The sequence below is a fragment of the Haemaphysalis longicornis genome, unplaced genomic scaffold (genome assembly GCF_048455015.1).
Source record: "Haemaphysalis longicornis isolate Haplotype H1 unplaced genomic scaffold, Haemaphysalis longicornis Haplotype H1 scaffold_7, whole genome shotgun sequence".
Taxonomy (NCBI): Eukaryota; Metazoa; Arthropoda; class Arachnida; order Ixodida; family Ixodidae; genus Haemaphysalis; species Haemaphysalis longicornis.
This window is the reverse complement of record NW_027526422.1, coordinates 106340962-106354018: the sequence shown is the minus strand read 5'-3', so window position 1 is coordinate 106354018 and position 13057 is coordinate 106340962. Positions and strand designations below refer to the sequence as shown.

General features: G+C 47.2%; 1 protein-coding gene across 1 annotated transcript; it reads left to right on the top strand.

Annotated features, from left to right (window-relative positions):
* Positions 1 to 231: 231 nt before the first annotated feature.
* Positions 232 to 8968, top strand: LOC144144771 (uncharacterized). Its single transcript, XM_077676282.1, has 4 exons — positions 232 to 380; positions 2537 to 2595; positions 6884 to 6970; positions 8254 to 8968. Exons 1-4 carry the CDS (start codon positions 314 to 316, stop codon positions 8965 to 8967), a joined length of 927 nt encoding a protein of 308 aa, XP_077532408.1. The 5' UTR covers positions 232 to 313; the 3' UTR covers position 8968.
* Positions 8969 to 13057: the final 4089 nt, after the last annotated feature.

The window sequence follows — 13057 nt, the reverse complement described above, 5'->3', positions numbered from 1 at the left end:
ATGCTGATGCAGTAATCCATTTGCTCGTTTCAGGCCCGTATCTTTAATTAGTATGCCTTATCTATGTTTTACCAATCAGTAGAAATTGCGAGGGGTTCCTCCTAATTAGCAGAAAATGCAATAAAGCGGCCACAAACACCTGAAGACTGATAAGCCTATGGAAGGACAAACGATTAGAGCGACGATAATCTCAGTCGGGTGTTTTGACTTACTTCAAGCCAGTTTCGGAATGTTAGCCGCTCCATATTTATAGAAGAGTGGTCACAGTGATCAAACCATATATTCGCCGGGGCTACTGCAGAGAACTACAGAAATGACATCCTGGCCAGCGCTCGCAGTTTGCCTAGCACTTTGCCTCACCACTGTCGTCGCCAGACAAGGTACGATACTGCTCGCTGCAAATCACAAATTGTGCACTTGTACTCCCGTTCTCGTGGGATACTGAAACAGTTGTGTTAATATTCTGGCGAAAAAACGCCTTTCTTCGTTTTGTCACTGCACAGAAAGTAAAGAACGACAACGACTGGTCACACGCGGGCGTCGGCTGAAATTTTGAGTTGAATATTAGCGTTTGATTTCCGTCTCCGAAACGACGAAGAACTGGTGTCTCGGGGAGCTTGTGGCATGCAACGGTGTGGAATGTTGCGCGAGTTTGATAGACGATTATAGCAAAGCACAGTAATACGTGTAATGATTGAAGTAGGTGTTAGTCAAACTCTCAGATTACAAACCATAATTCCGTGGAAAGGAGCATAATAAAGCAAGTGTACGCGTCGCCATCAAAGCAATTACTCACAGGGCACAGTCAGCTCCGTAAAGCAAAAAAAAGCACACTGGTCAACGACTCAGAACAAAATCGCGTCGCTATTGCTATTTAAGCGTGAACTTCATTCGCACAGCCCCGCTATCGAAGGTGGTTCGACGCAAGAGGTCCTGTATTACTGAATATCAAAAGCCTCGCACAGAGCAAGGGTGTAATATTATCAGCGAAGCTGTTTAGCAAATGGTTATTTTTCGTGTTCACAGTTAATAATACCAAGAAATTGCAGAGCGCGCTCACGTGAGCGCGGGCGTCACCGCGACCATCTGGCAGTTAACAAAACCAAATGCCTAGCGCTAGCGTGTGCGTGCTTCGCGACAACCGCCAACGTCCCTTGCGCAATTTTGTCAAGCCAAGCATACCCAATTCGGGATATTGGCCAAAATTGGCCAAAAAGAGAAACGTCCAGTGTTCGCCGCAACCGTGGCAACACCTGCACGGAACGAAAAAGACTCCAACGTTCGCCGTAATCATGGCAACAATTGCTGGGAATGAGAAAGACACATCATAGCGTATGCCTCTCTAAGGGGACGTCCCAGATTACCACTCGCAAAAAAAGAAAGGAAGGTTACGCTTATAGCAACAATGTCGGAGTAAAGGCACGGTACGAAGCAGAACATGAACGACAGCTTTCCACTTGCGCAGTACTTCACTGAATCCCAGTGAACGCGCAACCTACCGTACATGTCATGAATTCTACGCTTAAGAGCGGCAACATGATCCTTCAATACTTTACTTAACATTCCTGTCTCATTTAGCAACTCAGGTAACACGTTCGTTTCTTCCTTTGTGTGGAGTTTGCAGCGCGAAACGGGAATATTCAAAAGTAATTATATCCCGTACACAGGCGATGCTGCAGTTCTCCGTATCAATAATAGCTTGGACGCGTAGCTATGAACTTTTTCGAGACCACAAAGCATTAGGTGTTGCATCATTTCTGTGAAACGTCCTAGTCACCCATACGAAACAAAAGTTAAAAAATAACTGCCAACAGTACTAGAGAACTTGGAAAATGAAATTACAACAGAACCAACTTGAAGATCAAGTTCGCTCTAATGAGTACCTGATAAAGGGATGTGAAACATGTATTGCCTCGATCATGTAGAACGTTCTCTTTTTATTTACAACTTAGTTCCCTAGATACAAAACTAGAGTGTTCTCAAGGCATCACAAACACGCAGTGCCCACACGTGACTACCAATTATGCCCCATGCGCACAAAACGACCGTCGTGCTAAAAGATATATTGAAGACATGCCACAGGTACCCGGGGTTATAACATTTTTCGTGCGAATTGATTCGCTTGATGGGAAGAAGGTGGCGTACCTAGTTTGCCCTGCCGTCGTTTTGCTAAAAAGTTTCAGCCCTTGTATGTCGCTTTAGACTGCAGACCGGTGCTGGTCAGGCGAGCCAAGCGTTCAAACAATCCAATGCAAAAGTTAAGGGTGGGCTGCAAATATTTGGTCACAAATATTACAAAAATTTCAAATTAACAAATTTTCCTTCCATTCTGTTATGCAAGTGTCTATTACGTGAAATGTGCGAAAATGTTTCTCATATTAGCAAGAATAAGTCTTACATTTATGATGTGATTCAGACTTGAAGTTATTTATACTGGCGGGGTATATGATACTCTTTTGACAAGCCAGGCGCTACAAATATATGCGGAACACTCGGCCAGTGGCGATACCACAACCATTTATTGTATTATTTGCAGATGCGTCGAACGAGCCGCCTGAGCCTTCGAAGTGTGAGAGAGCGATGCCTCTACCAGACGTAAGAAGCTGCGGCAATTGATGGCAAAGAAGGGTGTCTGCGTTCCTTAGGCTGACCCATGACCGGCTTTATGCATAGCGGTCTTCCCGCAGCAGTAGTCGACAACGCGAGCCAGCGCGCCAAGCAATTGCTGGGTAGGGAAGTCGCGCTCCGTCAGCCGGTGCTAAATGTAATCCTCAACAGAGCAGGCTGCGCTTAGTTTGAAGTGCGCCCTGAGACTGCTGGCACAAAATTTGGTGGTAGTACCAAGCGATGCCGGCCGTTGCAGTCAGTAGGTATATTGCGGGTCAGCGGAATGGGCCGTCCCGATCCTCAGCTATGCAAACGTCAACATACACTGCTGAACAACGCTGATATTTAACCTGCCTGCTCGACTGCCAATACTATTTTTGGGCCTTTCCATTTATGCAAACAATTAAAATTCTCACTGTATTTGGATTTACTTTGAGGAGCTTTCTCGGTCGTGATCTCGTTTGCACCCGAGCAAAAATTGAGAGGAAAGGCTTGAGTTTATGTAAACCAGCTACACAAGCCCTGCTCTGACGCACAGTCCGAGTTTGCGTCGTTGACAGGCCCCGTGCGCCTAACGAGCTTATTTTCCGCGGCCCAACCGTGCCTAGGCCTAGCCAGGAATAAAACGTCTCTCTCTCTCTCTCTCTCTCTCTCTCTCTCTCTCTCTCTCTCTCTCTCTCTCTCTCTCTCTCTCTCTCTCTCTCTCTCTCTCTCTCTCTCTCTCTCTCTCTCTCTCTTCAAACGGGATATTTTGAGCATGGCCCAGAGTCTTTACTGCGCAGAAACAAAACGTGTGTCAAGCGAAGGGAGCACTATTTGACTAAAACGTCGTCAGGAGCTGCAACTTTCACAAAACTTGTGCCACTTCTGTAGCAGCTCCCTCGAGGTGACTTGAGAGTCCTTCAAAGGCAAAGCTGGATATACGACAGTTAACCCCGGTCAGGGCCCCTGATGAAAGCTGTATACGCAATTACTTTCATCTCAGGGGTATCTTTTTCAGCCATTTTTCGTGTGCCGAAGCCATAGCAATAATATGAAAACAAATTGTATTCGCTCTGTCGCTGCTTTCTTTGCACAGCTGTTCGCAATAAAGTACCGTCCGCCTCACTGAAAGCGGGGCGCAAAAACGCTACACAGGATCCCAAAGCCTACTGTGATAAAAAAAAGAGCAAGGACATGTTTATTTTTACAGGTTTGTCGCCAACTCTTCTGTAGATGCCGACTTTTGCTTACAACCCCGACAATGGTATCGCTGCGGCTTCGTATTGCAGAAACGCTATCCGTGCTCCTTATATACGGCCTAAATCGAAGCTGAAGTCCAATCAGAGTGCGGGTCGGAGTTTAGTGCCCTCGAGTTTTTTTTTGTGTGTGTGTGGTGCTTTTTTATCATGCATGTCCAATTAAAAACATTGTGAACAAACGGAAATTGACAACGCGCTTAGTGTTTCTCTCTGTTTTACTGTTCTGTTTTCATACAGCTGATGCAACAGTTCTGGCTAGGTGCTTTTTTATGATTACGTTTTCCCATAGACGCCATGGAAGAAAGCTCGCTTAATGTTTCGGTCTGTTTTATTTTCTATATTGCGCCCAGTGCGCTGACCTGCGGAGAATACTACGCATTAGGGGAATACAACGACCTACACAACGCGTTAGGGGATTGCTAGCTGTTAAGGACACAAAACACAGCAAAATACAAGACACATCACAAGTCAAAAGGAGCGCAAGCCGGCACCGTGGCGTCGGATAGAACTAAAAAAAATAAAATCAGGCGGCAATAAAATCGTCAGGCGGAATCGATGAGCATGAGCAGGCCGCTATCTATAAAGCCGGTATTGAGGTCAACGCTAGAGAGCTCTGGGTAGCTATCTATAGAATCTTCCATATCTCATTACTACCCGCAGTACCCTGCTAAATCTGTTTATTCAACATTTGGGTATTCGCACGCATTCTACAGGCTTGTAGTCTATCTTCATCGCCCCTTTAAATGGGCCATAAATGAAAAATACAGGTGTGTTCTATGCAATAGTTTTGATATTTTATAGTGCCCTCAGCGCTTGTTTGGCACCGTACGATGGTTTATCTACTGATAAACAAAAAATGTAGGATAGAAATTACATTCTCCCCCCCCCCCCCTTATTGCGTGCGTCGGGACGTAGACATTGACGTCTCCACCGCAGAATTATGAAAGAAACGGTAGAGGGTGTACTAAGGCTGCCGGCCACAGCAAAAGGATTTTTTTCTTTGTGAGCCAGGTTGCCGTTTGCCTTTATAGATGGCGGAACCATACCGCCTAAAGCTACTGTCAAACATACTTTTTTGCTGGCCGGAGTTGTACCTCGCTTATTGTTACGTTCGATAGTAATCGCGCTGAGAAGTATCGTGTACGACTCGACAGGGAGGGGGACGTAACCGACAGTGTCGCTTATGCCAGTTGGCCAGTGTCGTGTCAACCAAGCCCAACGCCCTCGACGGCTGTGCAGCCTCAGCCTTCGTAGGGCGCATTTGAGATTCTTCGTTTAGTTGTTTGTTCGTAAATTCTATTGCTTAGCGGAATTGACGAAACTTTTATTGCTCTTTTTTTTTTGCCCTGGCGTTCTTTCCGGCGCAGCGTACTTGGAAAGTAGGCGACAGTGGCGGATTTCGCTGTTTGCTTCTTCGGTCGTGTTTCTGTCTAGCTGCCATAGGTAGCAACAATCAGGTTTTATCATGTCTGATTTGTTATTTTCCTGCGATCTAGCCAAACGCGTGGCTGAACCCATGATGGTGTAATATTGAGGCCACAATGCAACTGTTCCTACATACGCCAGCTGTTACTATTTCGGGTCTACCTTTTTCGTCGTGATGTCTGTCTTGATGGACGCAATGACTTCCACCGGAACATTCCGCTAGGTATTTGTCCAGGAACAAGTCCAAATTCGATCTGCATAATACGATTGACTGATTGGGTACACTGTAGCCTTTGAGCCCAAAGTTATCCCGCATCAAGTTCAAGACGCTGTCCTGCTTGTCGCTATTCGCAGCCGACAACAATCACTGGCATGTCACCTTCTTGCCTGGCCTGTGCAACGTGCTTTAAATACAGTTCTCGGTATATGTTTTGTTTTGTGAGGCTGTTCACATTGTTTAAGTTTTTGGGGTTGCCACGCAACGGAAAACAGCAGCGAAATCATTGCTGGAATTTGCTCATTCGTGTGTATGAAATACCGAGCTCTGTAAAAATGTAAAAAAAAAACCGATGGGTTAACATTAACTGACCTACGGCTGCTGTATGCGCTGCTTGGTTGGTGTGTATTAAAACTCGCATAAATAAAAAGTATCAGGGGTAAGCGTCGGCGAGAACACCTACGTGGGTATGTGGAAAGGGCCCTGCGAGCGCTTACGGAAGGTAGTCTTACCCGTGTATTCACAAACCTATCTTAAGTACTACTTTCGCCTCACGACACCTTTCGGCGCCTGGACGTGTTTCAGGAATTTAACTTATGCTGCAAGGGCACCGTTTTGCGAGCTTATCGTCCCGAAAAGTGACCGCTACTTAAGATAGTTCTCGCCCCACCTTAAGAGAGCCTTTTCAAGATCAACATCGCGGAATACAACGATAGTTTGGCTCAGGTGTCAGATTTCGGGCGTCTTTTGTGAGAAACTGATTAAGCAGTAAAGAATGAAGCGCTTTCTTGGTGTAAAACTGATCCGCGCACACCCCTGCCGCTCGATCGCGGCCGTGTTTACACACGCACACCTGCCTGGCCGGCGCGCGATGTGGACCAGGTCGGCACCATGGCTGCCATGGCGCTGCCTCCGCGCATAGAACGACGCCGGTAGGTGCGGCAAGTTTGTCGTCGCTTCCCAGAATGCAATCAGTTGGGCAAACCAAGTTACACACACAAAAAAGGGAATGATACTGTGGTGAACATTTACGCAAAGGCTAATCATGCGCGGCCGTTGTGCTCGCGGCGGTCAGATACCGGCTTCTCTACGCGTACCGGAAACTAATGTCAGGATAATAGTAGGAAAGAGTTTGCAGGCATGTTCTCGTCTGTGGATGAAGAACGCTGTGAGATCTTTTGCTCCCATACGCCCACAAAAGAACCCGAACAACCAAAGGCTAGCAGTTTTTCTAAAAAAAATTCCGGCCAGTTTAAAACCAGGCTTCTCATTACACGCCAGCGCTTTTCGTCATTCGTTTTATCGAAGCCTTGCGCAGGGTACGTTAGGAATCCGTGTATGCAAATAAGAAGCCGTTTAGTGTTTTTATGTGTATTGTTGCCTTTTTGTGCAGTGGTGGCAGCACCGACTATATTGTACGTACCTTTGCGATGGATGGCCAATCCGCACTGAAAACGAGCCCGACGGCATTACGTGTGGGGTAAGTGTTCAAGGCGTTAGAACGACTATGCAAGGCCATAAATGACGTGAGTTATTAGTTCCGAATACGCTGCTAATAAAGTGAACGTGTGTACATGTCTCTTCCTTTTCGCTGTCACTTCCGTTGCCGCAGTTTTACGTTTAAGCATGAAGAACCACTTAGCCCAGCAACATGCTTTACTGGGAACAAGAAATTACACCTTCCTTTTGAAATAAAACTCCATCCGTATGTAGCTGCATGGAATAAAAACTTTGCGGACTTGCGAACTTACACGTTGAAAGAATTGCGACTCACTCATAGGTTAAAAAAACGGGCTGCCCATGAAAATTTTGAAATCGGTGCCACAGCTTACAGGCTGGCTGAAAAGGTTCCGTCCGCTTAGCCCTTCGGTACCGGCGACCAACAACCAAGAACTAAAAGGTAAAAATACTACGACACATACGCCCTGTTATCCTGGAGCGAACGTGGAATTGTTAGTGTTAAATTGTTCAGCGGGTTTTCCACTATTGTGTCCGCCAAGCGTCCCAGTTGCTCGTGATGCAGACGTTTCAAAGCCTATCGCCGCGTACACCGCTGCGATAAACTTTATAGAGCAAGTGCCACCCGGAAGGCAGATCATCCGCTTTACGCTCTGTAATGACGTGCTACTTACATTGGCACCTCGAGTATGGTACGCGTGTGTCCTCTCCTAGAAACCATCACCGTCTTCACTTTGTGACGTATTATGTGTTTTTGGCTACTGAGAGGCTTGATGAACTGCCATTTCTTGCCTTACTTTATGCTACCAGTGAGAGCGTGCGTTGTTACACTTATAAAGCCTATTTGCCCAAGTGCCATGCGGTAATTCCTCCTTCCAGCGCTAAATACATATCCAAAACACTGATTTTTGAGTCCGACGCAACAACCCATTTCGCTAGGTTCACCTCTATTTGGCGATACTCGAACAGTGGCGGTGGTGGAAAAGTTATGCGTTGGTCATGGCACAACGGAGCCCCCCACCCCTTAAATTCCAAGTCGAGCACAATTTACCCCATTGTCTTCTAGGCTCAACCAGTTTCTTTGAAGTTATAGATCTACCCCCTGAATTGTGACGTCATTTTAAACATTCATGGAACTCTTTTTATCCCTTGAGCAGTCTTTAATCGTGTGTGCCCTTATTCAGCCACTTTGTGCTCCGTGGTTGGTCAATTTTGCGCGCCAAAATCACCGTAGTTTTCTGAAACGTACTTCACTAATGCTTTCGATGTTAAAATTTGCATCCATGGCGTTTGTTCCTTTCGCAGGTGTCCAGTGAGGGAAAGACGGTTTGCATGGGCGGAAAATGCGTGTCGGCTGAGTTGTTTTCAACGCCTGAGGTCGAAGCTACAGAGCCGCCATTGTTCCAAACGACAAACACCGAAACTGTATTCGCCCCAACACATGCTTCAACACAAAACCCGTCCACGGAATCTGGGACAACTTACCTTCCTTCAACCGTTGATGACTTCTTGTCCGACTCTCCCGTCATGGGCACTACACCATCCTCTAGCAGCGACGCACTGGCAACTAAAACTGATGGGCGAAGTAGAGCCAACGAGAACGACTTCACGGAAATTCCGCATTCCAAAATAGTTGCTCAGTATTTGAGCACTCAAGCCTCCGAGGGCAACGTTACGACGTCGTCAGGAATTCCGGTACAGACAGATGCACTGACGACGTCGTCAAGACTTTCCAAGACTCATATCGGAGCTAGAATTGAAGGGACGGCATCAAAAATTGAAGACACAACATTAGAGGATACCTACGGAACAGAACGCGTATCTTCAAAAAATATTGCGGGGGTTAGCACGTATAATGCTGTGAATGAAGGGTCTACTTCAGCTGCGACTGCTACATCCAGGCTACCTGAGGACACCCCGGTTGCTGCAAGGAATCCTCCAAACTCATCTTCGCAGCGAGTAGGTTCTGTACTGGGCACTTTCTGTTTAGTGTTCTTCGTCCACTTTGTGTACATTTGAAAACCACAATAAAGGTACATGAAGTTGTGCACTGGGAGGAGTGTGCGATTGAATATCTTACGATAGATAACGCTTGGGAAATAGTGGTCGCGGAAAGCGGCACTTATCGGTATTGGATTATCACCAGCCTATCTACGCCCACTGTAGCTCAAAGGACTCTGCCATGGATCTCCAATTATTCCGGTCCGGTGGTAACTGCGACCAATTTATCCTCGACAACTTCTTGATCTCATCTCCCCATCTAACTTTCAGCCGCCCTCTCCCCCGCTTCCCTTCTCTAGGGATATGCTCTGTTACCCTTAATGGATTATATAAGGTACCAAACTTGCAAGGGAGAATGAATCTGAGGGCCACCTTACACGACACATAACTAAAACATGTGGGCGATTTTTTTAGTCGGATCAACACATATTTACCAGCCGCGATCCATGTTCAATTACATACCCCACAGTTATCCACTGCTAGATCCGTCAGGCCCCCAAAACACAGAGCGAAAGCGTGAGTTTCTTATAAATTAGCGCTCCTTCTTTTGGCTCTGAGAGAGCAATCTGAAGGCGTCTCGAAGGTTTGTGTGTACGTGTAAAAAGTTTTACGGCTGTGCAGCGCTCGGGTTTGATCCTTTCACGCGTTAACGGTTGCACCACCCTGAAAAAAACTGTGGTTGATTTCTCTGTCATAGGAATCGGTAAAACAAGAAAGTGAAATGTGCAGCGACATCTGCAGCTCAGCATGATTTCCGGGTCACCGGCTGTCATGTGGGTGTGCTTGGCGAGCGAGGTCCTTATGGCGGGTCGCTTCGGCAAAGGTGTATGGCGTCATTTACATAACGGACATGATGTCAGTGAAATCTTGGTGTATTCCGGCATAAAACGCTTTTTGTTAAATTATAAAACCCGAAAACGAACTACCCGAAGTATAACGTACTCTTTGGTATTAAAGGTTGCTTCCCCGCAAGGACACCCTCTGCGCAGGGGTGCACCCTTTACAGGCCGCTTGCTTCGTTGTATTGGCGTCACTTCTGTGACGGATATGACGTAAGTGAAATCTTCGGGAATCCCGGAATAAAACACTTTTGTGTTAAAATTCAGGCGTCTCCACGAAGTGAATCATGACGAGTGGGCAAAGCACTGGGGATCGTTCTTACCGTAAATCACCCGTGAGAGTGCTTACTGCTGCTAAAACTATTTTCAATCCAATGAAATCCAATGCAATTCAATTTAATGCAATCCTATCCAATCCAACACAATCCAATCCAATCCAATACAATGCTCCTCGCGCTCGCGCAGCACGGCTCTCCAGGAGCTCTTTCTCTTTAACCTTTTGTGAACCGTTTATTTTGTTCTTACTAACCTTTTGTGAACCTTTTGTTAACAGATGTTTCGATTTATACACTGCTGTGCGTCTCTCTCTCTCTCTCTCTAGCCTTTTGTGAACCTTTTATTTTGTTCTTGTTAATTAACCTTTTGTGAACCTTTTGTTCAGACATGTTTCGAATTACACGGGGCTGTGCCGTGAGAACGGATGCCAGACGCCGGACGGACAATTCTCGGCCTTAAGGTGCTTCGCCCCTAAAACGCGCCTTCTCCCCTAGTGAAACCTGGTGAGGGGCGAAGCATGCAGTATATAACCGTATTCAAAGGTTCTCTTGCCACACGCCATAGGGCGCCATAGAAGCGTCAGTGGGACGAGAAATTGCGCGCTTGCTGATGCGGTGGCTTCCTGCCTTGCGTTAAACCGGATTTTAGCAATTTGTATGCTCTCACTGCCTCAGTCTCGGGTGCTGGCAGGGGTCAACGCGAGCGCAGTTCAATGCCCACAGCTCGCCCTGTTTTAAAAAAGAATTTATTACAAACCACATATCAGGGCACACGGATATAGTGATTGTAATGATTGGGCCTCATCACGCGACAGAAACGGAATGCTCTTTGTGCGAATGAGAAGACGTTATATTTAAATGACGTCACTGGACAAAGATTTGAACGAAAGACGAGAAGTTCCACACTACAGACAATAGATGAGAATTAAGCTAAAGGGAAACTGCAAGTGGTCCGGTCCAATGGCCGCAACTAAAAGGTCCGCGAACGTGCCTGTGTAAACCTCCAGAGAACAGAACACGCTCACGGTCAGTCGTAGGTGGACGCGGGCCGTCGACGTCGCCCTCGTAGCGGTGCTTGAGCAGTTGGGGTTGCCTTGTGACCACACGCTGCGACGCCGTAGAGAAAATCAGGCGGGTCCGCCGAAGGGCTCAACCAAGCTTCGGGCCCGGTCACCCGCCGTTCGGCCGGAGCCCGGTAGACGGTAGCACAGACCTAGTTCGTGATGTCGACGACGCCCAGGGGCTTGGCGGCGATGCCCGGAACCGTGGCGGTGGCTGGCGACGGCCTTGCCTCGCTGTGGGACGTAGACTGGGCGTCTTACACAGGTTTACACAGTGCTGTGCCCGTTCCATACACCCTGTCTCGTTCTGGCTAGGTGTCACTCGCTCTGGCTCTGCCCGTGCCTCGTGCCACAGCTCGTCTAGCTCGCGCTCAGCCGCAACCACTTGGTCTTGGGAGCTTCTTCTTGGCGTCGAATGTAGGATATTCCCCTTTACGCGTAGGTATCATCATAGTGATAACACAGCTCCACTGAAAAACAGAAAAAAAGGCATCAGTTTCCAAGTACTCCGGGCATTCAACACACACACAACAAGTCTCTGCGGTGGAGAAACAAGCGATGGCCAAATCAATCCACAGAAATTTCTCGGGTGTCCTCAAAAAGAGCTCTGAAATTAGCTAAAACTCAATGCGGTACTATAGATACGCTTCGGATGTTGTTCCTGACCACTATGAACCGCCTGAACAAGCGTAGCAGAAAGGTGCCTTTGCCTAGAACTGCCAACTCGTGCTCTAAGTGACGCATAAGGATAGCCCGTACACGCCACAGCAGTGGGAACATTGCCCGTTGCGATCGGGAATGAAGACGCGCGATACCACGATTGTGGCGCATTACAAAAACACTAGAACACATCAGAAAGTTCCCAAGCACGTGATTTGAACGTGGGCTCATTCGAAGTGTGACACCAAACAACGTGCTTAACAATCTCCAAAGCGTTGCCGCTTCACGACACTGAGATAAAGCATGTTCTAATGTTTCAGTGTGACCGCAGTGCGGGCAGCGAGAGGAACGCGCAACGCCAAATCTCGCCAGACCGTCACACGTCCGAAGAACTTCCCCGTTACGAAACCATCTGAAATCCCGAACGTCAGCCCGAAGTGCCGCCGAAGTCAGCTGATGCCAAAGGATGCCGCATGATCTTACTGTGTGTAATGTATACTGGTTTATTGCCAATTTTTCGCACTATTCGTTTGCCGTACTTTCCCTAAAGCTTTGGCTTGGCAAGGCAGACGACATTTTTCAGTGTTTTGAAAATGTAGGCATAAGATGGCGGCGATTGCTCGGCATACGGGCCGGCAATGCGTTCGTCATAAAACATTGGGCAGTCTGTTTCCAAAAAGCACGGCATCAGTGCCTTCTTTGGCTACTCAGTTGAGTCTACAAGATCAAACAGTGCGGGTATGGCCAGCACGCTACACATGGTTTGCAAGCAAGACAGACTGTAACTACCCATTGACTTGATCATTCTCAACAGCGCACGCGACAGTGTTTCGGCCTTTTCCACCCAAACAAAAGCCCCAAACTTTGTGGCGAGCTGACAAGTGAGATTTGCCGGTGAGTATTTCAGTGTAACACAAATTATAACCCCTCTACAAACAGCTTCTTCTTGTGCTTGACGATTGCTGAAGGAGACAGGGAGCGTTTGAGAAATTTTTACATCATGTTAGCTTATTTTGACCCGGTTCTGTCCATTATACACTTTCCTAGCGAGAGGCGTTCAAAAATTACTGTACCGGCACGTGTTTAAACCGTGAATACAGAAGACGACGAAAGGGGATGCCGACACCCCGAGCCCTTAACGTGCTCGGGTTGTCGGCTCGGGTTGTCGGCATCCCAAAAACTCCCACAACCGACAGAAATTATACTTTAAGCAATTTACGTTACACTTTGTACCCTGCGTACTTGCGTTTTATTGTGTTAGAATGCGCTGTTT

Coding starts and splice junctions, on each gene's coding strand:
- LOC144144771 (XM_077676282.1), top strand. CDS start 314: ATGACATCCTGGCCAGCGCTCGCAGTTTGCCTAGCACTTTGCCTCACC. Junction 381..2,536: donor CACTGTCGTCGCCAGACAAG/GTACGATACTGC, acceptor TATTATTTGCAG/ATGCGTCGAACGAGCCGCCT. Junction 2,596..6,883: donor GAGCGATGCCTCTACCAGAC/GTAAGAAGCTGC, acceptor CTTTTTGTGCAG/TGGTGGCAGCACCGACTATA.